This window comes from Gopherus flavomarginatus, chromosome 5 (assembly GCF_025201925.1).
Source record: "Gopherus flavomarginatus isolate rGopFla2 chromosome 5, rGopFla2.mat.asm, whole genome shotgun sequence".
NCBI lineage: Eukaryota > Metazoa > Chordata > Testudines > Testudinidae > Gopherus > Gopherus flavomarginatus.
In genome coordinates this window covers 58,056,747-58,082,210 of record NC_066621.1, presented here as the reverse complement: position 1 = coordinate 58,082,210, position 25,464 = coordinate 58,056,747, and the positions used below count along the sequence as shown (strand labels likewise).

Here is a 25,464-nt window from a genome sequence, read left to right as displayed (position 1 = left end):
TGGTTTTTCCAATGAGCAGTTAAAACTAAACAGATGTTTCTGCCATAATGGAGCCACTGTAAAGCTCGAGTATACTGGTATGCACTATGCCTTACTCTGAGCATTGTCACATTCTGGCTCTGTCATGCCACCAGAAGACGCCGCCGCCAGAGGCGAGGGTCCCCAGTGACCTGTTGCTGTGCCTGGACAATACGTCTTAGGGAATCAATATTTAGAGCAGCCTAGCAGATCTTAATTGCCACAACTGAGCATATGAGAAAGGTGAATCCATTTTACAAATGTGCTCGTGTATCTTGGTCAGAGACGATCCAGGCTTTAAAGTTCAACTACCTTGAATTGTACCAGTGTAAACCACAATCTGGCAAATTAACTAACACCAATGATAGGGGCATCAAATGCCTTACTCAACATGCTCCTAGAAGTAGTCACAAAATATTCACCCTTGAGAGAATCAGGGAGGTGGAGTTAGACAATCCCCTCCATTATGACGAGCCAGAATATGGAAAGAGAGGAAGAGCTGAGAGCTTACTTTATAGCTGTTTATTCATTTAACTTAGCCTCTAATTCTATTGATGAATTCTCCAAGGGCAGCTTACGGTTTTCACAAATGTATTCTCTGATCAAAACTAGGTGCTAACCAATTTCTACAGACAATTCTTGGCCATAGATTGTTTACCAGCCATTCATTATTAGTATCTGAAATAGGAAATTCAAGTCCTGTTGGATCAGTTTGAATGGACACAAATCATGGTATTGTCCTGTCTAGATAAGCTTAACTCAGAGCACCTTGAAGCAGGAGAGAATTGGATGAAGAATGAACAGCAGGGATTCCAAACCAGAAATGTACTGATTCAGCTAGCCTGTGTAACTAAGGCTGTAAGCGATGATTTGAAGTGAGACCGAGTAGAAACACAGCATCACTATCTGCCCTAACTATTCCAAAATGTCACCAGGGTCAATGATGTTGAAAAAAGATATAGCACACTCTGGGAGGGGGGCAGATCCTCAGCTGATGTCAATTGTCTTAGCACCATTCAATGGAGCAGTAACAATTTACAGCAGCTGAGGATCTGCTCCCGGGACTCAGCTGTTATAAATCTTTTAAAAGGGTATCCTGGTGCCATGTCCCCACCTGAACCCAGACTCCAAGTTAAGAATTATAGTAAATGATGTGTTTGTTTTTTCAACATAAGTACTTTAAATCTTGGAAAGAACTGGAAGGGTTAGGAACTGAATATAATTTCCAGTGTTATCTTATTAAGCAGAAGTTGGCTAGCCTGATTTAAATTTATTCACTGAACAGCCTTTCATTTCCAGACACTTACACAAAGACAACCTTAAAGTCTCTGCATGGGAATAATATGCCCCCAATTTAAAACAAAACGTACGATTTAAAAAAATTGTGCCAACATGGAAATTTTTTACAATGGCGAAGGAATGGGAAGAGTCCTAATTGGTAAATTGCATTATTATTTTCTAGTTCCTCCCACATACCGTGGAGAAACCTCTATAAGACATTCAACTACCATTAATTCATAAGCAGGGGGAGACAAAGTAGGACCTACATTATATTGGAGAGACCACAACACAATACAGAAACTGTTCTGCAAAACCCCTGCTATGAAATATGGCCTCTGGACTGTTGAAGATTCCTAACTCCTCTGGCACTGACCATTCTACATACAGCATGTCTCTCTTACTCCATTTATTTTAATAACTAGCCCAATAAAGACTCCTGCCACGGCAGAAGCAGGGTTTACGGGATTTAATTATTTGAAGCTGGATTTTTGGTATGATTTTCAATTTCCCGGTGAGAAATCAGGGGGGCAGGGGGAGGGATAGCTCAGTGGTTTGAGCATTGGCCTGCTAAACCCAGGGTTGTGAGTTCAATCCTTGAGGGGGCCACTTAGGGATATAGGGCAAAAATCAGTACTTGGTCCTGCTAGTGAAGGCAGGGGGCTGGACTCAATGACCTTTCAAGGTCCCTTCCAGTTCTAGGAATATTCAGTGTAAAAGTGAAAGAAGTTAGTGTTATCAACATAGCTGAAAACTGGGGACCTCTACCAGAAGTTAATCACTTGTACTTGAATCATTAGCACACAGGTCTGGGACCAAGATCTCTGGAGTTCTAGTTCCAGTTTCCGCTAAGAACTTGCTGTTTGCTTAGTGTGAATCATTTAACCTGTCAGTGTCTCAGATAGCCTAATAACAGTAAGATGATAATATTATCCCATCACTCTGGGGCTGTTTTATTAGCTAACTTGTACAGTCCTTGTGAACTGCTATATAGTGTTATTATTTTCTAGATGTTTGTTTAGGAGCTTTGACATTTATTGGCCTAATAACAGAAACTGACCTAAAATATATGGAACACTATTGCAAGAAACAACAAAAGGAAATTTTCAGTGAAAGAAGAGTATGATCAGATGAGTTTCCAAACCTGTGATGTAGTTAAAGATTTGCCAAAGTGATTCCTAGATATCAGATTTACATTTCTTGGAGTGCATCCCACTGCAAGCAATTGGATTGCCGGTAAGTAGCAGTTATCAACCAGACAGGTAGTAAGCCCTTATGATGAAGTCTATAAATCCTTGTTTTGGTTTGAATGAGATGTTTTTTTCCTAATGCCAACCACTAAAACTCCAAACTAGACCCGGTCAAAAATGTGAGGGTGGACAGAGGTCCAGAAGAAATTAGTGGAAATTGTGCCCTTTTTTCCATGAAAATGTTGCATTTTTCTGACCAGCACTACTACAAACCCATCTATAGTTAGCATTGGAAATACTGATGTCCAGTTCCAAGGAAGTGACAGCGCATCAAAATATTGAGCCTATATGGTGGAGAAAATCAGAGTTAACTCCACCAGTATAACCCTAAAACAGTTACTGACTACTATCCAAAATGTATCTGCACAGATTGGCAAAGAAAGCTGCTGGCAAAGACAGCTCTCTCTCAGTAGGATCCAGGTATCTAGCTACACAGAAATCACAGCTTTATCTGGGCCCTAGCCTTTTCTTTGGGAATGTTTTAAGTAAGGCCACCCTCTGTGCTAGAAAAATAACCATGTTTAGAGACATTTGAGGCTAAACTATATTATAATAGGATTTCTTCTTTCTAGGGTGGACAGGAAATCCTTTGTATATTAAGGAACAGGTTTTTGGCCAATGTCAAGCCTTAGGATGTCTCCTATCCACTCCATACTGGGAAGACATAGTCCTGCTGTAAGGTGGGTAGGCCATAGCCATGTCTGACGAACGTTTCAACTGTTACTTTTCTAAGGTAGATGGTCCCTAAAGCAGAACTATTAACAAAAATCCATTCACATCTCTTATGTTTTGGGGTATTCTGCATTACAAAATGATTGGTCAAATAAAGTGATTTTTCCCATGGCTCAAGGCCAAACAGGATAAAGTGATAGTATCTGTATCTAAGACAGTGCAGAATCGCCTGAAGAATCAAATTGGACTAAGAAGATCTTGCAGTTGTGCATTTGTTAGCAGTTAAAACAGTGTTTTTAGTAAGTGGTTTGGAGGGAAAGGTTCGAAAGTGCCTAAGGAAGTTAGGAGCCCAAATCCTATTGGTACTTTGGCTCCTAACTCCCTTGGACAGTCTTTACATTTTTGGTCCTGATCCTGCAGCTGCCTTCATACTGGCACACTGCTGTGGCCAAAGTTAATGGCTGGGTACAGGGACCCACCGATACAGTGCCAGTTGTAGGATCAGGGCCTTAAAGTTTTTCTGAACAACTTAAATGAGATCCAAACCTCAAGAGAAGCTTCCAAACAGACATTCTAAGCAAGTAATTTCATCATATGCACAGATATTCATGATCAACCAGATCTTAACACTAAAAAGTAAATATGATTTACCATTCTCATTCTGTTTTTCTGGGAAAGTTTGTTTTACAATTTAGTGTTACTTGTGACATTCCTAAATGACCTGCATAACCCTGGGTAAGGATAACTAAAAGGGAGAAGTAGCATTTACATGTTCATACGTCAGAAGCAAGTTGTGTTGTAAATATCCCATACAGGTAAGAGGTCAGTCATAGTTCATACAAGGCCCATTGTTTTTAAACCAGACATGCACCACAGACAGACTGACTGGTAACAACAGTTGTTAATGGCTGAGGCTATGGCTACACTGAAGAGTTGCAGCGCTGGTGGTGGGTTTACAGCGCTGCAACTTAGTAACTGTCCACACCTGCAAGGCACATCCTGCACTGCAACTCCCTGGCTGCAGCGCTGGCTGTACACCTGGTCTGCTTGGGGTATAACGATTGCAGCGCTGGTAATGCAGTGCTGCTCCGCAGGTGTGGCCACCAAAAGCGCTGTAATTGGCCTCCAGGAGGTATCCCAGAATGCCTGTTCACAACAAACCGGAAGACGGGCTCCCCGGAGCTGCTTATCTAAAAAACAAACACAGCTCCTGTTTGCTCGAGAAGAGGCAGGGGACTTGCTTTGGAATGTTCACAGCTGTGTGCTTGAGTAGAGAAGCCACAGGGCAGAGGGGGAGGGGCAGTCTGTGTTGGAGCTAGGAGTGCATAATTTGCATTTAGTGAATAAGAGAGGGGTGGGGGAAGGGCTCGAAACTTTTAAAATGATTGCAGGTAGGTGATGTGTATGTTCCAGTCCTTAGAACTTGCAAGGCAGGGAGCTGACAGCTCCAAAAATCCATGCTCCCCCTCACTCCCCTCTTTTGAAAAGCACATCGCAGCCACTTGAACGCTGGGATAGCTGCCCACAATGCAGCACTCCCAACAGTGCTGCAAATGCTGCAAATGTGGCCACACTGCAGCGCTGGTAGCTGTCAGTGTGGCCACACTGCAGCGTTGTCCCTACACAGCTGTACGAAGACAGCTGTAACTCCCAGCGCTGCACACCTCCAAGTGTAGCCATACCCTGATTCAGACAAGTAGTATTTAAAAGACAACATGCCACATAAACAGTAAGTGCCTGATTTTCCATATGAATGAAGGACAAACAGACATCATGATTAAAAGTCACTGGAATATGTTCAGGAATGCTGGTTTTATAACAACTTATAAACGTATACTAAAATACAACTATACATCACTTTGAAATAGGGAAAATAGTATCACATTGTTTGTCCAATATCTTTGACTCTGTGTTTTTCTGCTCATTTGATAATCAGGGGTACATTGAGGATGAAAGCCTGGGCCTCGCTGAAATCAGTGGCAAAACTCCCATTGATTCTAATGGGATAAGGATTTTACCCAACCATTTCATTAGCTAATAAGTTTCTCTAAATTGCCCGGGTAACAGACAATAATTCACACTTTCATGTTTCCAGCAATATCAATTGAAATGTAAGACGTAGCATATAAATAGTATCTGCCATCTAAGGGTGTCAAAGCATTCAACTGCTTAAGTCTCAAAACAGGAGGGGGAAGATGGTCTGATAATAATTATCACCATTTAACACATAGGGAAACTGAGGCACAAAGCGGCTATGACTTGTCCGAAGAGACACAGTGAGTCAGCGTGGGACTAAAACCCAGGCACTCCTCCTTTCCAGTCATATGCTCTAACTACTGGATAACACTACAACTTTAGGCCATTTTTAATACAGATTGTGTCTTTTTCCAAATGGTGTGCAATCAACTAACATATGCAACATAACCTGGATATGTGGGGTCAGACTTTCAAGCAGGGCTTTAAAAAATTCCTATTTATGTGTTGGCAAGATTTTGTAAGTAAGGGCTACTGTAGTTTTACATAAAACATACTCATCGTGTAGCAATTATTAGAACAGTTACTGGCCAACCAAATTATAAAGCAGGTATAAAGTTTTCCTCAACAATTTAACAACTTTTCTTATGTGCATCATCTACATAAAGCAATTTGACAAACCAGTACACTGTATCTAATAAACAGGCTTTCAAGAAAGCTCACATAGTTCAAGTCTCCTTAGTAAGGTTTCTGACAAACATACACCTATCTAAAAAGAATTATTTATACCCCCTTGGCAGTTCAATAAAATACAAAGTTTTAAAAAGTACTAATGCAATTTCTTCTAACTGAAGTGTATTTCTGAGTGTCAGCTACTGAGCGCGAGTTCAGCATACACAGAGCAAAATATTTTGAAATTTCTGAAAAACAAAAACAAATTGGAAAGTATTTTCACAAATCTTTTTCTCCTCATCAGCCAGCTGCAATATCAAAGCAAACACTAAAAAGGCAACAAAACAATTTTAGGTGGCTACTGATTAGGAAATCTAAATGGGAGTTTAGTGGGGCAGAAGCAATCGGACGGACTGTATTTTCACAGAGCAGTGTGCATGGGAGGAGTCTGTAGCGTTCATGTGTGATTAGCTAGGGGAGAATCAATGGTGTGTAATGACATGTATAGTCTTCATCTGCAGAAAGATCTAAGGCCAAACTGATGTTTATATGAAAATGGAGAGAAATGTTTTTCCAGTAACCACAAATGTGTCCTTTATGGAGATTTGACAAGAAATTTGAGAATCAACCCATACTTCTAATAAGGGGAGCCACTGTGTGCCATTCTACTAAATGTGGTATCCAGATTTATCCGAAGAGGTATTCTACGAGCAAGAGCCTACTTCAGTACAAATTGTACATGTGTTTTCTTAGTGAGTCACAAGATCATGTGTTTTCAGCCAGTTTAGAAATTGACAGCATCAGGTTCCTGTCCTGCAAAAGGTTAGTAGATGCAGACTCTTATGCTGTGCAGAGATCCATTGACTGTATCTCTGAGCACCTGCCAAATATCAGTGGCACCGCTTAGGTGTACGAGTCCATCAGCTCTTTGCAAGATCAGGAAGAAAGGCTGTCCTATCCTGTTCTATAATCAAAGACTAAATCCGTACCAATCTGCAGGGCAAGGATTGTCTCCTACACTGACTCTGTACAGCAGGTCACTACTGCAAAATAAACAAATTAATGCTATGAAAAGTTGCTAAAATGCACGAGGTCACATTGGACCTATTTAAGTAAAGTTTTCTGTACCCCTGGGCTGAACTGGCAGAGAAAATACAGGGAGGATTTTTCATTGGGGTACAATACTGAGTACTTTTGAAAATCTCACCCATAATGTCTATGCTGGTTGCAGTTCACTGAAAATTCATTCATCAAAAGCTAGAGATGGGCCAGAAGCTTTGCATCCAGGGCTTTGGTTCAGCATTATAAAAGAATAGTCAGCATTAATTTGGTTCCAGAGCCCCGATAAGATTCCAGAACCTCTTAAAGTTTGGGGTGTTGACTTATAAGATTTTATTATGGGTCCCCTTCTAGAGTGCACATAGAAATGTATTTCTAGAGTGAGAACAGTGCTCGTTTATGGTGCTATGCAACCACAATGGTCTGGAGATATCAATACTATTGTAAGGTAACTTGAAAAATAAGTGATTCATGCAGAAATAAATTGGAAAGACACTTAAGTAGATTTCCATGGTTTCAGACTTTGTAATAAAGGCCTAGTTATTACTACTGTGCGACGAAGCTTCACCCAACTTCTTTTTTTCTAAGTGACATTCATTCCCTCAGAATGGGATGATGGTTAGCTTCTAAGATGTGGGGTCAGTTTAGCAGCACTGACACGTTGTGTTTTATAGAATCACTTTCAACCTTACCAAAAGGACAAATAAGACAACCCTACGAAGAGAATGTTCATAACAGAAAATCCAGGCTTCTGGACAGTGTTGCCCACTGATTTGCCACTGGCTTGGAAACTGCTGTTACTGTGTTTCCTAAAATCATTGAAATTCGGATTATATTTCAGACAAGCTCTTTGTATCCACTTGCCTCTTAATGTGTTAACTTACTTCACCGTAAAGCCAAAGGGCCAAATTCAGCCTCCATAAAGCTCTCCATTGTGGGGGCATCATTGCACGAGCTCCTGATGGTGCTATTCAGCTGATTCACTGAATGATATTGCCAAAACAAGCACTTTGGCGTATACATCTTAGAATAAAAGATAATGGGCTTGGAGAGAGGAAGTGGAGCAAGAGTAGTAGAGCTTCAGAGATGAAGAAAATTAGATATAGGCCAGGAAGAAGTGATTTGATGTCAATAATCTAGTTGTTAAAGTGACAAGTTAAATTAAGAAGTCACATTAAAGAGACGGATATTAGCCTATAAGCCATTCAGGCACAGTTTCTTTATTACTCCCTACCAAAATTAATAACAGAAGCAAAATTAAATCATCACTACTTACAGCTAAAACATTATGAAGTCAATTCTAACCAAATTCTCACTGGGACACTGTAGGGGAATTATATGACTTGATATTTTTCTTATTATTCTTATTTGTGATACTGAAAGGCCAAGGTTTATGTGCTGTTAAATGTTGATATGAAGGAATTTCAGAAGATATTGGTCCTAGCACTCTTATCAGCAAGCCTAGTTTGGAGACCTGTCAAACAGGTTATTTGGGAAGGCAGATACCTTTGAAAATAGATTTTTATTGTGCAAGGCACGATCTACTTTCCTGGGACCTATGCAATCCCATATATTGTGCTTTGTTTAGGTAGAATCTGTATGCTTAACAAGATGGCAAGAATGAAGGATTTGGGGGGAGAGGAGTTAGAACCTAAAAATATTCATATGTAGTAGTGTCTTTCATCCAGAAACGTCCCACACATTTCACAAAATAGCTATGTCACCACCAAAATGCGGCCACATCTGGGGCAAAAGATGGCAGCCAGATGCATGAACAGAACACTGCATTTTGCTTTACAATCCTCAGGCAAGGGTAAGGATACCAGAATGAACTCCTACAAAAAATGTCATGAGATTTGGGCATCTCATTCCTGTAGACTCCTTTGAAAATCCTAATCATAAAGGTTGGGGTAATACTCATAGCTGGTGTTTCTTGCTGAGTCAGTTGTCCAGAATTTGTGTTATGTTTTCTATTTTCTTTGTTGATGTGGGGTGCTATCAGTGATAAAGACCCTTCTTTATACAAGCTATTCATCTTCTAGTGACTACTTTAAAGATAATTTCCCTTTGCAGTTACTTAGCTAGTACCGTATTATGGTACTGTGAAGTAACTTTAGGAAGACTGGAGTCAATACTCTTTCCAGTGTAACTTACAGGCCATTTTCTCATCCAATTAAAGAAAATGGACTAAGACATTCTGTTTTTTTGAGTGGATTTTTAAGTAGATAGATGTACATGGCAATGCTACATGCCATTTTCTAGGCATATAATTATCATTGGAGATGGAATCTGAAGGTTTGATTCTGGCCAACACCTTTTACAGCTTGGAAATCCAAACTAAATCCAAATTCAGCAAATTGTATCTATCTTTGCAATGGACTGAACCGAAACTCTAGCTAGTACTAGAAGCACTGAGTAAGCTTCAGAGCTGTCATATAGTAACACGAATGCCATTTGTTTGTTAAAATTCAAAATCAGATAATGGACAGGGGCTGACAGTGTGCCTCAGGTCTGGTGCAATAACTCAACAGCTGACAGAGAGGAGACCACACCCATTTGCTGGGGTCTCATACTAGCAAAGTGCTGAATAATGAAAACTGCAAATCCTGAGTGATTACCATTTTTATCATTCATTGTAGGAACTCACTGGTCCTTTATCTCAGATCAGGAGATCTCTTTCTTTCTTATTTTATACTACAGGAAGAAAATATTCTTTGTCTTCAGTCTTTTCAAAAAAGGGGACAGTCTCTGCCATTGCTCAGAAAATATTCAATAGGTTGGGCCAGGGGTGAACAACCCCCCTCAAAGCCAGGAGGCTTCTCTCCATTGACGTCAATGGGATTTGTTTATTCCCTCTAAAATAGACTTTCATAAAAAACTGTAAGTTAAGCAACAACAATCCAACTGCAAGCACATTTGTCCACTGGAATTTCCTTGTCCCTATATCTGTAATGAGACCTGGAGGCAGAGGTACAGAATAAAACATATTTATCTTATTAGTTGAAATCATACAGTCCAAGTGGCACAACCTGTCCTGATGGCCTGTGCCCTACAGTCACACAGGGACTGGAAGCTGAGACAAGCAGATCTGATCTCATTTTCTTATTATATAATCTGTGGTTATATAATGTAAATAGGCTATTAAGGATACAAAAGGGCTTTTTAATAAGCACGGTATAAAATGTTACTCTAATATTTAAAGCTCTTCTGATAAACTGTTGCGTTTGGGGTAATATTATTGTATGGGAAAACAGAAGTAAGACTCAGGATCTCCACTTATTTTTAAATGGGGTTTTATGTATTTCTCATAGTTAAAGTCTTTCCTTGATGACTTTTGAGATGTTTACAATGCAAGAAAGCTGAGTGGAGAGCTTGTATTTTGAAATGATATTTGTTTATATATCCCAGACCTATCAGAAAATATTAAACAAAAGAAAATCTTATTTTAAGCAATTTGTATGTCCTGAATGAACCTAATTTGTATGTAATGTACACTATATTTACCTAAAAGAATTTAGCTCAGTAGCTGGCACTTTTACATTATAATGTAAAATAGATTTCAAGCACTTTTACAATGAGAAATAAATATGAAAATTGTTACCATAGATTTGACAAAACTCAATATCCAAAATGTAAATCACAAAAGGCCGGAAAAATTTAATATATTATTGCTACTACTTTCCCTAGTCATTCACACAACTGGCTTAAAATAATGATGCAGCTCTGTGAAGCGATCTTTATCCAAATATTTATATCACTTGACACAAAATATGTATCTGAATTAATATAGGGATATATAAGGATACAATACCCAAGACCCAGCATGCCGAAATGCTGGCATTCAGAGTCTTTTCCCCCTTTCTAGAATTCGAATAGGTTTTCATTTGAAATAGAACTTAAAAGCAAATAGATGTTAAAACATAAAAAAATGACATCTTAGAATTCAAGTGACTTGTGCAACATTATTTTGTGCTGTCTACTTCTTCTTTTTCTCCTACTATAATTAAAACTCACCCTGCTCCTCCACATAAATAATAGCAACAAATCAAGTTCAGTCCAATATAGTCCTTCCACCCTTAGACTTGGTTTTATATTACATGAGATCCTCGTCTGTTCAAAAAGTGCATCTTTTTTGGTGATCTTTTCTTCCGTGTCGGGTGATGTGAACGTCAAAGTATTCAACACAAGCTTGAGGTCTGATTACAGCCTCTGAATACTTCTTAAACATAAAAACAGACTTTTTTTTTAAGATAGCTTTCATGGATTTAGAAAAGAGACACCACTGGGAATGGTGTTACTTGAGCCATGGTCCGGTACATCATGGCACCTCTCCATAACATAGCTAAGAATATCAGACAGGACTTTTATTTATAGAAACTTGATGCCACTTCCAGAAAAATACATAACAGATAAAACAATATTTCCTGAATGTCCTGAATGTTTAAAAGATTCCAATTATTTTCTCCTCAACAATATGGTGGGTCCTTTCAAAAATTAATTTTACCTGGCCTGGTTTCTATGAACCATAAATGACACCAGTGAATATTTGGAATCATGTTGTTTTCCCTTGTGGCATACTGCTCAGCTGTGTGGAGACTCTACCACTTCTGCTTACTCACAAGCCAATTTGCTGTCAAAGCTGGAGAGGGCAATAGCAAAGGCTTGTAGTGCACACATTGGGTAGTTGTAGTCCATGGTGAATACATCCTCAGCCACACGGCCAAACTGCATCACTATATAGTCAGCTGTAATAAAAGTCATAAAAGTGTTAGTTTTAACTACAGCCCTATTAAATAAATGCGTGTTCGATATCAATCCACTGCCCCCCAAACCCTACAATAGATGGATTGAATGCTATAACATGTACTCAGACAAGTAGTCATGATGACTTCAATGGGACTATTCATATGAGGACACTTTGAATGAGGACAAATTGCAGGAATAAAGGCCTTATGTGTGTTTTCTTCTAACATTTCAGCCAGGTAACCAACGGGTTTAAAAAAAAAAAAGTCGGGCTGCTATTCCCTTGTATTCATAAGCATGAAATTCACCTCCATGTAGAAGGTCAGCACAAGACCTATGCATAGATCTTGGGTTGATGCTCCGCACAGGGGATAATTTCACTCATACCAGACAGGATCCAATTCCACTCCCATTGACTTCAACAGAAGCAAGGTCAGGCAGGCAGACAAAGAGGACTGGGAGAAAGAGTGTGAGAGGGGATGAGTAGGGGTGTAACTGTGCTGTCTTTGTACACACTTGACCTAGAAACACTGCAAAGGTAATTGTGCAGTGTGAATTTCAGTGTCACTTAGAAGCTCTCAGAGGCTGGCACTGCTAATTCCCATGCACGATCTTCACAATGTTGATCTTACCAAGCCTTCAGCACCCTCACTGCCCTAGACAAGACACTGGTCCGATACATCTGCATCTTCCTTGAGTCATCTACACTTGTGAGTTATGAGAGTGCATAATGGGGCAGATCCTGGCCCCACTCACCAAGTGCACCCAGAGGACATAGAGGGGCCAGAAAGCCACAAATGGTTGGAGCAGAATTTCCCCAGCAAAGGACTAATGCAGGCCCTTATGTAAAGGAGTGTGTTGGGGCAGGCCGGGGAATAGCACAGTGCTGACTGCTACAGGGAATTCTGGGTTGCTGCCCAGCCATAGGTAGCCGGGAGGAGGCTGCTGTAAATTAGCATAGCCTGCAATGCTGCTCAGTTTACACTGGGGCTGGGGGCCCTAACTGGCCTCTGCAGCAGCCTAGAATCCAGAGAGTAGAAAGGTGGCATCAAGCAACTTTTACCCCTATAGGTAGCACAGCAAAAATCTGTCCCAGTAGGTGTAAAACACAATCTGATCTGAATTGTCAGGATAGAATCAGTGTTATAGCGTGTACAAAACAAGCTGTTGTTGTTTCTAATCGGTTTAGCTCGGTGATCTACACTTACGATCATTATCGTGAATAATTTGGAAGTTTTTCACAGAGGCCTGTGTGACTCGACCATGGAAATTTAAAACATAGGACTGGGTGTCATCATTCCAGACTGGAGTTTTGTTATGTAGCTCAATGACGCTCTCTGTATTTTTGTTCTGCCATCTTGCAAGAAGCGTTTCATGTTCCTGCATACATCACACACACAAACTTCAGGTTAGCACTCTCTAAGGGGAAAGACGGTTAACAACTTCAACCTTACCTCCTTAATGTCACCCTTAACTTCCAGTATCACAGTACAAATAAAAACAAAACAAAGGAATGTAAAGTATTTTAACTGGAATTGGGCATCCAAATCCCATAGGCATCTTTGAAAATCCTAGTCCATAGCTAATCTCTGAAATGTATTATTATTTATTATTTGTAACATGGTAGTGCCTAGGAGCCCCAGCCACAGACCAGGACTCAATTGTGCTAGGTGCTGTATAAACAGAACAAATCTCTAACATCCAACCCTTCAGAAGTAGAAACATTACCAATCTAGGAGAAAGAGGACATTCTTAAGTAATTTTAATTGTTGAGACACATTGTAACTTACATTACGTGGTCGGATAGAAACTCTTTCATGGTCCATATTCATTCCTGGTATGACCACACTCATTTTGCGAGGTCCTTTAAATCCCAAGACATTTGTTTCCTAAAAATTTTTTAGAAAAAGTATTTGTAATGCTTCTTATTTTTAATCTTGGAAGTTAACTTCTTTAGCACAGAGTATAAAGCAGTGTCATCAGCCCATTATGAGTCCATTCAAAAACCATCTGAATTGCCTGCATTCATCAGCACTGTCAACCTCTCTGTCTTAACAGTTCTGACAACAGGAAAAATGGAAATATAATAGTCTGCCATAAAGCCCTCTGTGACAAAGCTTCTAGGACAGGCTGCCAACTACATTAATGCAGATAAAAAATCATTAATTGTTGGAAACATGTGAAATAACCGAATGCCTGGGTACCACTAGTTATCACAATAAATTGTGGTTATGATTTCATAACCGCTAAATGTGCACACACATTTTAATGAAGAGAGAGAGAAAAAAAAAGAAATCCAGCTTCCTTTCATTCTACAGCCAGTACAAAAGCAAAAGAAGAAGAGCTGCCAATGTTAGCATCTGTTAGTATTGGTTTGATTTGTACAGTCTTCAAATATGGTAGGCTTGGAGATGAGAATGAAACAAACAAACATGGTATCATGAAGGCAGGTTTTCTTAGTTACAGAGGCAGAGGCGGTAGAGAAAAAAAAAAACACTGGTGCCAAGGAATGTCCATGCAAAATATTAAATGTAACTTTGTTCTCTATCTACTCAGGTTTTAACCGTGCCCACTGCCATGGTAACCGAGTCTCTCTCAAAAGGTAAGTGTCAAAATCAAAATAGACCCATAGTCTGATTTCTGTTTTCAGTCCCTACTTGTCGTTAGAGCTATTATCCTCCCCCACCCTGTTCTATCTTCAAGGGGCGATAAACTGCAAAGGTGGGTTCTCAAATCACTCCATGGGGGCCTATCTCTGTGCCCACTGAAGTCAGTGACAAGCTTTACCATCAGTTCAGCTACCCCAGGAAGACACCAGAACTTGGGCAAGAGCCTCATCTACACTAGGGCACGTGCAGCTCAACCCGTAGAATTTTCAAAAGTGACTCCTGAATTTGCATGCCTCATTTTTGGGTACTCAACTGGAAATGCCTAGAAAGGGTGTGATTTTTCATACAGTTTTGAGGATGAAAAAAAACCAGAGCCCTTTATGATGTCTCAAGTTGGGCACCCAAAAATTAAGGCACCCCACATCTATAGTCACTTTTCAAAATGTAGGCCTAAAATTCCTGCATGCAGATGAAGCCTTTGTCATACTCCAAATTTCTGAAATCACCCAGTTATTTCAACAAACATTCCTTACCATTCTACCAGTCCTGCAAAATCCCATTGGGTACAGAAGAGACAGATGGATTTTTATGTCTCCAGGACAGTAATTGAAAGCTTTCTGCCTATTTTACAAAATGCTTCTGTCAAGGTCTTTGACAGAGTAAAAAAAGGTCATCATTTCAGCTGGGAATTTCTATTTGATGCCTGTAGAATAGTGAGACCCAAACTAATAGATTTGCCAACAGCATTCACAAGCCAAAGAGAGCTTAGATAACACAGCAAGAGCCAACTTCTGTGAAGAAACTCGTGCCTAGGCTTATCTTCCACTAATTATTGACAATACTCGTTTTCTATTCAGCATCTTGAGCATTTCTTTTCAAGCTGGAGTTGTGTTATATGCAATCCACTGAGACATCAGTGTGGCTGGAGACTGTGAAACCTGGAGACTGTGAAAGCCGGAGTTAAACACTAATGGCGTATAACATTACTCGCAACAAGAATACATTATTCCCCTGAAACTTCAGTAACATATTCATCAGACTTTCTAGTAAAAACTAAAATTAATGCTTTTGCCAAATGAAAAGGGAACTGAAGGGAGGAAAGTACTGATTTCACACTGTAAATTATACCATTGATGAGTAAATCACTAAAAGGCTTTATGAAAGTGTATATCAATGGATGTAATCATTTTGCCAACATCAAGCTGCAACATTAAAATTCAGTTCTGCATAAACATGGAATACATAAATAAAGCAAGTAGAGAAGGAAAAGGAGCTTAAATTAACAGCAGAACTTCCCAACATATCATCATCCAAATAAAGTCAATTTTCCAGATCTCCTCCATCTTTCTCTTCCACTCAATAATTTTGTTATAAATGCATTTTTATTCCAGGACTGTGACTAGTGCTATTTGGGGAAAATAGACCAAAATCTGATCTGACCCCACTGTAACTCCATTTACTGTAATACAATCTTGATCTACACTGGTGCAAAGGAGCTCAGAAATAGGATCTGTGGACCAGATCCTCTGCTCCTGTAAATGACAATAGTTCAATTGACTTTATTGAAGCTATAGTGAGTTAAATCAGTTGAAGAGCTGCTCCTGTGTGTTGAGGTGATGGATCATCTGCCATTTACCTGACCATTGTGTTGTTCCTGGGAATAGTATAATGGTGATTCATATATTTAATCAATGGAGCGTAGGCTTTTCCATACTCTGTCTTTTAAAATACAGTGTAAATTTAGGCTATTATGTGTTTTGTTACAATAATAGTTATAAAATCCTCGTTCTATACACCCCAACTGCTCGCATGCAAATAGCTCTATAGGGAATGCAAAAATTGGATCGATGATATCCACTGTCTTTCCTTGGTTTCATTCCCTTCCTATCTGAACTACATATGCACACCAGTGCCTTTTTGTACAGTTGAATCACAAACAAGCAAGGCCAAAACTCTCACTACATCAAAACACGCTAAGATATACTATCTACCTCACTGTACAAGTGATTTAGAGCCTGAGCAACATCCACTGAAGTCAGTGGGAGTTTTTCCATTAACTACAATGGAAACTGGATCAGATATTTTTTATTATTTGAGCACCCAACTTACTGAGGCTGGAGCAAACTGAATTGTGTGCTATTGAGAACTTAACGTGGTAAGTGTTGAGCGTGGTAAACAGTTTTGCTGCTAAGCATACAGCCAGACCTCTGCATCTCACTAAAATCTTATTTCAGATACATTTACAAAAGCACAGCTATTCTGAAATTGGCCTTTAGGTGCTGCTGAAGATTTATTAATCAACTATTCTGCTGTCACAATAAAATTCTCTGTGGTGAGAGTACAATTATTTTGCCCTTGCACTTACGTCAGCCATAGTACTTGGAGCATAACACACAGGGGAGCTCCACAGTTAGGGATTTCAGAGCATTCATCTTACAATTAACAATAAAGTTATTGCCAGTGTTTCATTTTGTTTGGAAAATTGAGGCATGCTGGTTGGATTCAGTAGGCTGGTTGATGCTGGCACAGCTTTCTCCAAAGGGGGACTGGATCAATATGAATTAAGAGGGAGTTGGGTTTCACGTCTGACATCAGATGTTTGTTACAGTGGGTAGTTTTTGCTCAAGGGAAACCCAAGGCTGGAATTAAAAAGGTCACATTAGGATAAAGTTGTTTTGAATACAATCTCTGTCTGGTACTTTACTACACTGCATTTGTGCTGCAATCAGTACAAACAATCTTTATTTTAACAGGCAGTGTCATTAATCAAATCAAATCAAATCCAGATCTTCTTTTGTGCTGTGGTCAGAGCGCATTTGCAAATCTAATAATTTTCTTCTGAAATATTAAAAAAATCAGTGGAACAAGTAATAGTCTTAACTATGTAATTTTTTTTATATATACTTGTAAGTTTTAAACACACTGATCTAGTAATAGGCATAGAAGCAAACTCATTAATCTGTTTTATCCAAACTCACCAAACAGTGAGTATGATTCTGATCTCACTTGCATTAGTTTTATGTATGTAGTCGCTAACTTCATTGACTACGGTGGGGTTTTTACCTGCAATGTCCAAATATCTGGTGATTCCATGCAAATGATACAGTGCTTCAATTTGCATATTTTATAACTATAGGTATAGCTATATATCACTTCATTTGCATATTTCTCTTTTTTAATACATATAAAAAGTTGTTTTTATTTTTTTACTTCTACTCCCAGCTAGCAGCAGCAGATCAGTTGCTCTGCTACAGGGAATGCCACACTACAAAAGTCAGTAAAAACAATTCACTAGACATGCATGTGCCTCTATGTCATAGTGAAACTGAAGTCTAAACATAAAGTGAAGTCAAATGCTTGATTTTAAAGGTATTGTTTGCTGAAAATCGGAAGGGGTGGACGTGAAGCGCCCAGACACCAGAGTGAAGGGGTGGGTTAATGGGTGGGGGAAATGTGTTGTGTCATCTGGACTAAGACAGAACCAATCCCACACCCCAACAAAAAAAACATGTTAATGTTGGTAATATCATTGACGCTATTGCCTGGAGTCATGCCCATGAAAGTGGAGGGGCCCCTCATTTTGGTTTTCATGTGCTGACAATCCTCCAGGTAAGGTCAGTCAGCGCACCACCCATCACTCCAGACAGACTGTTTCTTACAGCCCGAGACCCACCCTCTCAAGTTGGGGGAGGGATGGTGTGGCTAGCTGGTCCACATCATACTGGAGCCAGGAAGAGGCCGGATGCTCCTGGTTCCTTCAGGGGGAGACAAGCACTCTCTCCTTCTCTCTGAGGGACCATTTCAGATCTACCTGCCCAGCTCCCCGTGAACTCTATGGATCATAGATGCCATCTCCAGGGTGCCATTGCTGCTGATCATGTTTTACTGGTAGTAATTTTGTCCCCACAGCTACAGTTCCCATAAGATGCGTACAGGAGTGTAAAGCATTCTATCCCCATACTGCCAGAGCTCTGAGGTCTTCTGCATGGAGATGAGGGGCCTGTCAGATGGCAATCTCACAGGAGACGAGGCATACATGTGGATACATTTCTTACCTCTACTTCCTGTTAAGTTTCCTTGTCTTCTTGAGATACAATCTGACGCTGGGAGCTTGAGTTGTTCAGGGAGCGAATTCTGACTTATACCAGTGTAAGTGAGAAGAGAACCAGGTCCAATGTTTTGAAAATTGACTCCCACTCCTTACAGGCTTTGCCTGCGAGCAGTACTTACATAGCAAATAGCAGCTAGCTCCTGACGCAGGTTACTTGCTTCTAGGCTTGATGTTGTTTTCATTGGATTTACTCCATTGTCATATACTGTAAACTTAGTCCCCATAAGATTTGATCTATCAAAAAACAGGAAGACAAATTACTTTTGTCGACAATACAGCCTGAATTATCTAGCCCCTTATCATATGAGAGCCTCAAGTGGTAAAAAACCTATAATATTCTATTAACTGTAAATAAAGTGGTCATCTGAAATCCTAAATATACATGCACCTCTGGGAGGCAGGATATTACAAGATGCATGTTATAGTTACTGTCCCTATTATTGCACTGTGCTGGGAGAATTCTTGTAATCTACCAAGATCAAGAGGCAATAAATCAGATATAAGAGAAGCAGTACAGTTCTAGTTAATCTACAGTGCCATTTTCAATGCAGATCATATATAAAAAAAGTTAAATAATTTGAGTATCATGTATGTTGCTTAAGACAGTCATGAGGCTGAGTTTTGTTGGGCATTTCTGTTGAGTTAGCTGCTGCTGTAGTTGGATGGTTTTCTCAAGTTCTACCAAAGGTGCCTAGACGAACAGATAGGTACTTCTCTGTATATATTTTTTAGAAAGCTAAATAAATAAATAACTAAAATATATGTGTGCATAACATACAACATGCATGAGAAAACTGTGCAGTGAAACATATTTACTCCACCCTGAGCCATTTAACTATTCATACCTGGTTTGACACAGATCTGGAAACAAATGTTTTGACACCCAGGGCTGAAAATGTTTCAGCATCCTCTGAGTGGCCAAGAAAAGGCCAGCCAACTAACCGACCAACCAAAACAAAAGAAACAAAAACTGTCAGAGAAATGTGGTGCTCCCTCTACCCCAACTTTGGACGTTAGCACTCTGGGTGACCACTCTAATTGCCTGCCTCTAACGCTTGTCCTGCTTTGAAGAGCAAACTTTCCAGTGACTCAACTTCTCTTACACTATTTTTTTCATGTTTACCAATTCTAAGACTGCATCCAATTTTTTAGCCATTAGTCGTAACAGACCTCAGATAATGACGTTCCCCTGTGTGTATATATAAAAGTTTTAAACAACATCAGATTTTCTTCCTTTCCTCTTTAAAAGAAAGTCATAATAATAATGTGTGTGAAAATAGTTTGAATATTATCATTATTATTCTTATTCTGTATCTATATTGTAGTAATGCTCAGAAACCGGAGCCCATTGCTCTAGGCACTGTACATATGTATAATAAGAACTTACAATCCAAGTAAAAAAATGAAGCACAAGTGTATATTAATAATAGACTGGGTGGGAGAAGGACAAGGAGGGGGAAGAAGCTCATCATTCTATAAGAATTCCTCCACTTGTAAATAAATTCATGTCAAGGCTGATTCCCCACTCTGGTACTCTGAGTGCAGAAGGTGAGGACCCGCATGGATTTTCAAAATTAATATTGGCCCCTCCAGGTTTGTATTAAACTCCCACGGTTACAGCTTCTCTCTGACCTTGGCTTGGTAAATGCTGCCACCACCCAAATGCAAACCCCTTGGAACCCAGGAAGATGTACTTGGTAATTCCTTCCTGTGGGGTATCCTCAAGCCCTTTCACCCGCCACCCATCCCCCGGGGAAGAGTTGAAAAAGAAAACAAAGGAAATTAGCAGTTGCTCCCAGCAAATTAAACAACATGCACAAACCTCTTAGGACACCAAAAATCCAATCCTGTTCTTAAAAAAGGTAAATTTTATTAAAACAAAAAAGAAAGAAAGTACATCTGGAATTTAGGCTTTTGCTAGATTTAAAAAACCCAATTACAAAAATTAAGCATCAAGATAGCTCTCTTGAGGTTCAGCTTAAAGGTTACAAGGAAAACAAAAGCATCTGGGGTTAGCACAGAGGTGTCCACAAGCCAATAAGAAATAAACAGAAATAAACCTAAATCATGTCTTTCTAGACATTCCCTGATTCACTTACCTATCTGGGGTTTCAGTTAAGGAAGTTCACTTCATGAATTGATGCTTTTTCATACCTGGTTTAGCTTCTTACAGCATTGCTACTCTGTGTCTCTGCTCTCCGGGAAACCACAACACATAGAAAAAGGGAATTTTTTCCCCAATTTTAAAAAGTTCTAGCCCTCCCATTGGCTCTTTTGGTCAAGTGTCCACTCTTGCCATTTCACCTGTTGACTTGTTAACCCTTTACAGGCAAAGCAAGTAGAGAACAGGTACTAAGAGGAATTTTTTAGCTAACTGGCTGGCTGGGTGTCCATAAAAGGGAGCTTCCCTCACCCCTATTTATCACAATGCAGTTTAAGGCTTTTATTAAAGGGCAGGAGACAAGGGTAAAATTTTCAAAAGGGCCTAACGGCAGTTTTTCAATGGTATTTAAATCAATGGGAGTTAGGCACCTAATCTGCTTAGATGCTTTTGAAAATCCCCCTAGGTGCATATCCGCATTGGTAGGCACCTAAATAGATTTGGAAATCTGTCCCGTTAGCTTTCAATAAGATTTACATACCTAAATAACTTTTAAAAATGGAAAATGGAACTTGGGTAAAATTTTCAAAAGTACCTAAGGGCTAGAGTCACACGAAATAGCCAAGACTGTAACTAACAGTAAGCCCCCTTTTTAATTTACAGAATGTACAGGTATCATAATTGCAAAAAATCTGAATATTCTGTCAAGAAAATGTATATTCCTTCCTCTTTATCTTGAGTGCTTAAATGTTTACCTTAGTTTTCCAATGAAACTCTCTCCACCTCGAGACAGGTCAGTTGGGTCTATAGAGATGAGGTAATTAGAGGTTTTGCTCTTCTTTCGCTTCCTTCCAGCTAATAGAAATACCTAAGGAATGCAGAAAATGTCACATTGTAGAACGTCAAAGAACGTTTAACACCCCATCCTCCCAATAAATGGGCAATGTTCCCGAGGTTTATCATCAGCAGCAGACGCAGTCATCTGAGACTTAGCAAAAATGGGAAAAAACCAGCAAGGCGTAGTAACTGCTTCTTCCTTCAATCCATTATTTATGGTTTAAATAATTAAACCTGATATGCTTTGTTAAATGTTTAATTCTAGCTTATACTGGCTCCTCCAAAGGGAAGTAAAAATAGAAGCCTTTCAGTCTCAAAGGGCAAGGAGCCTCAGTTGCTAACGATTTTCAGCTGCCAAGCACTGACTCTTCTAAGACCAAATAGTAAGATAAAGTATGGGAAAGTAAATGTAATGTGGTGACACATTGCATAGTACCAAACCCTTAGTCAAAAGAAATGTATAATTCTACTGGCTATATAAAAATTCTGAAGACACTTTTAACTGTTTTAAGTTCAGGTGCAACTGGTATGCCATTCAGGTATATTTTATGACCTTTTTACCATCCTCCCTTTCCAAGTGGAGGTAATAGGTAGGGTACATTCCTCGGTCCATTCCCTTCTTGTCTCTTGTGATTCGGCATTTGACGGTGACGCCCTGTGGAGCAGGTCTCACAGCAAACTCCTCCAGGTCATCAACATCTATGACAGGCTCATTTGCGGAAGGGCTGGGAGCTGAGGCTGCCTCCTAGAAGAGTAAGAAAGGTTACCTCGTGTTTACTTTACAATTACAAAGGAAAGACTGAAAACACAAGATTTTAAAGAAACACGTCAGCAGCTGCACTGCAGAAACAGCTCTTCTTAAAAAATAATAATAATAATGGCAATAACATAGAACATTGCATTCCCCCTGTTCTGGACCCCTTATGCCTCTCAGGTGCTGCAAAGGGGTGGGATCTGGAGGCAACTGCTCAGATGAGAATCCTCCCTCTCAGCTGGTGTAAATCCATTGGAACAGTCTCCGATGCCAAATGCACTCCTGCATAGGGGACATACTGGAAAAAAGGAGTGGAGTTAGTTGCACCTATAAAGTCAGACTCATAACCAATGCAAGGCAGAATCTGGCTCAATATTTATGGATGAGTCCTTCGCAAAACTCTAGATCTGAATACCCCCATTTCTAAGAAAGTTCATATCTGAAAAAGGTAGGCAATAGGGAGATCACAAAAGGGAAAAGTGGGTTGTTTGGGGATTGATTACAGTTGAGGTAGTGGGGTTAAGAATGACTGTACTAGAGAGTTGAGAGCACTTTGGGTACCAGTGGCAGGAGCAGAGTGAGAGACTACAGATGGAGATAACAGTGAAGTCAAAATCTCTCTCTCTATCACCAACTCTGATCAAAGATTTTATTTTAACAATTTGATATTTAGTTTACCTATTTTTCTGTCTCTTCATTCAAGTTCAGGTAATATTAGCTATGTGTTTACTTCTGGGAATGTTTGGTTTGACTTTTCAATGAAATTTCAGGTCATTTCACCCATCTCTAGTTTTTGGTTTTCAGGGGACGCTCTCCTGTTCAACCTTTTCATTACTTGCTTCTCTGAAACCTGTGATGTACTACAGCAAACCTACGTCAAGATGCTACATTAAAAAACACCCTTGTTAAAAAATGCTGGCTTTCTGACCTGGAAATGACACAGTTCATATTAATCTACAGGCAACACTTCTGCCTTCTAACCTTGTTTGATTTCTTGCTTGTTGCAGAGCCAGGTCGAGTGTTACTGTTTAACTGGGAGGAACTTGAGCTGTCTTCATCATCCTCATCCTCTTCATCAAAATTCATGCTGCTTGAAATGCCTGAGGAGCAAGCAAACAAGTTTATATGAAATGTGAAAACACTAAAGCTGCATATGCATGCATACAGGGTACAAACAATGATTAGTATTTCTCCTACTGTTGCACCTAGAAGCCCCAGGTGAGATTGGGGTCCCAGTGTGCTAGGTCCTGTACAAACACATAGTAAGAGAAAGCTTCTGCCCTGAAGAGCTTTACAATCTAAATACACAAGACATATAAAAGGTGGGAGGAAAGGAAGTGTCATTATTCCCGTTTTATAGAGATCGAGTGATTTACCCAAGAACGCACAAGAAGTGTGTGGCAGAGCCAGGAACTAAATCCAGTTCTCCTAGCTGAGTGCTTTAAATACAAGATCATAAAAGCCCCATTCAGACTGGTGAAGGCAACCCTTTGCAGCTGCCCGGGGGTATAAAAAAATTGCAAGATATACCACATTATGGTAAGATTTAATATTTAGCTATTCCTAAGGCTCTACTTAATATGTGATTTTGCAGAAATTGTGCATTAGGCTTCCACCACAATTTTGATTTTAATTAGCTTACTTTGCACAGTACACAATTTTGCATACATTTTGAAGTTTGCAACACATTTTTTTCACCATTAGTACAGTAGAACCCCATTTATCCAAGCTGATAGCCGCTGGGGCTTGGGCTGTCAGCACCTGCGCAAGGCGAGGCTCCCACTGTCAGCCTCATACATTGATGAGTGTAATATAGTTGCAGCAAAATGTCCTGTTATCAAAAAACCCAAAAAAATTAGCAGGCATAACATAACAAACACTGAGTGTTTGTATTGTTCCGGTAAATTTTTCTTAAACAAATAGGTCTTCTTTGGCTTTTCCAAATTACTGCAATTAATAAATGTCCATTATTTATTTTCTGTGATTTTTCTCTGTCTTGTTCACACTCTCCCGCAGTTATTTGACAATCATCCTGCAATTCAAGTAGAGCCTTAGCTATTCCTATATTGTCTCATGGGGAGCAGATCTTAGTGTGAGGAAATAAATAAATAAAATCAAGCTCTGTTTTTATGTATGTTTTTGTATGTAAAAATAAGACCAGAACAGAGGGAATCCCTTAGATTGCTGATCCATTTCACTTTAATACTTATGCGTCAGTTCCACAAGTGCCCCTGCCACACAAACTTTGAGTCTAAGGAAATGGAACTTTGAAGACCAGGTTGGACTTGGCAGCAGAAGGTCTAGGTGGGTGGGGTCTGGGAAGTCTAGCAGGCCTGGTTTTCCAAGGGAGTTTTACGTAAATGAAACCACCTTCCACTTTTGGTCCAAATCTGAAATTACAGCTTGATTACATAATATGTTCCAAAAATATTAGTTATTTTCCATAATTTTGGTGAAGAATTTCCATGATTATTAATTCAAATACAGAAGGGTAAATAGGACAAGTACTAAACAAAGATCTTTGGAACCAAACAAACAGTAGGGGCAGGGTTAACTTCTTCCTTCTGTACTTACCTGGGACATGATCCAGGGCCACAAGACTGGATTGGGAAGTGGAAGTGGACCAGGATGTATTTGCGTGGGGATCTGGGAAAGGAAAAAATCCATGGGCTTGGTTTTGTAAAGCCTCAATCACAGGAACAATCCTTAATGAGAGGATCCCACACATGACTAAGGGCTTGCTGGGTAAAGCCACATTTCTGCTGCCATAACTCTCAGATATTCTCCTTTATAAAAGACATCACTTACTAAAGACTGAAATTTACCTTAGGCCCATTGAAACCTGGTGTCACCTCCCTTTCAGTATTTTGAATTAAATGAGAATGAGCTGAATTATAAAACTGAGATTATAGAATGGATTATTCATGCTAAATGGATGCATTGTTAATCTTTCAGCACATTGTGGGTGAGTTCTTCCTTGTGAATCTTTGGTCTACTTTTTGATCTTTGACACACCAATATAATTCAGGGGTACACACAGCAAGCAAAGATTGAACCAAACTAGTATATAGACTCAGATATTAGCTGAAATGCTTGTGGCAATATTCTTAGGTTTGAATTTTGACATTGATCAAAATTGTGTTCTGTAGCTTTTATTTAATTTTATCTTTATTTTATTGCTATTTCCAATCAATTCAAATGTTCATCCTCCCACAAATGCATAGGGGTCAAGTAGATGCATACATATTATTAAGTATCCCTTAGAGATTCAACAGGCATGGTCCCATCATCCACTGCTTTAGTTCTCCTGACTATGGAAACAAACAATATAAAAATAGCGTCAAAAGAGTCTCCAACAATATCCTGTGTATAAGGGAAGTCAGAGC

At 39.5% G+C, this 25,464-nt stretch overlaps 1 protein-coding gene across 5 annotated transcripts in view; it reads right to left on the bottom strand.

Annotated features, from left to right (window-relative positions):
* Nucleotides 1–3,612: 3,612 nt before the first annotated feature.
* The window catches only part of TUB (TUB bipartite transcription factor), a 278,494-nt gene continuing 256,642 nt past the window's right edge, over nt 3,613–25,464 (bottom strand). For 3 of the 5 annotated variants that reach the window (XM_050954555.1, XM_050954556.1, XM_050954557.1), the window contains exons 6-13: nt 24,653–24,724; nt 23,060–23,178; nt 21,878–22,069; nt 21,243–21,355; nt 18,506–18,620; nt 13,457–13,555; nt 12,875–13,046; nt 3,613–11,668 (exon numbers count right to left, since the gene is read on the bottom strand). In XM_050954555.1, the coding sequence (XP_050810512.1) occupies nt 11,535–11,668; nt 12,875–13,046; nt 13,457–13,555; nt 18,506–18,620; nt 21,243–21,355; nt 21,878–22,069; nt 23,060–23,178; nt 24,653–24,724 (1,016 nt within the window). In that variant the 3' untranslated portion in view covers nt 3,613–11,534. The remainder of the gene's footprint in view (nt 11,669–12,874; nt 13,047–13,456; nt 13,556–18,505; nt 18,621–21,242; nt 21,356–21,877; nt 22,070–23,059; nt 23,179–24,652; nt 24,725–25,464) is intronic. The other 2 variants (XM_050954558.1, XM_050954559.1) reach the window with 1 other exon arrangement.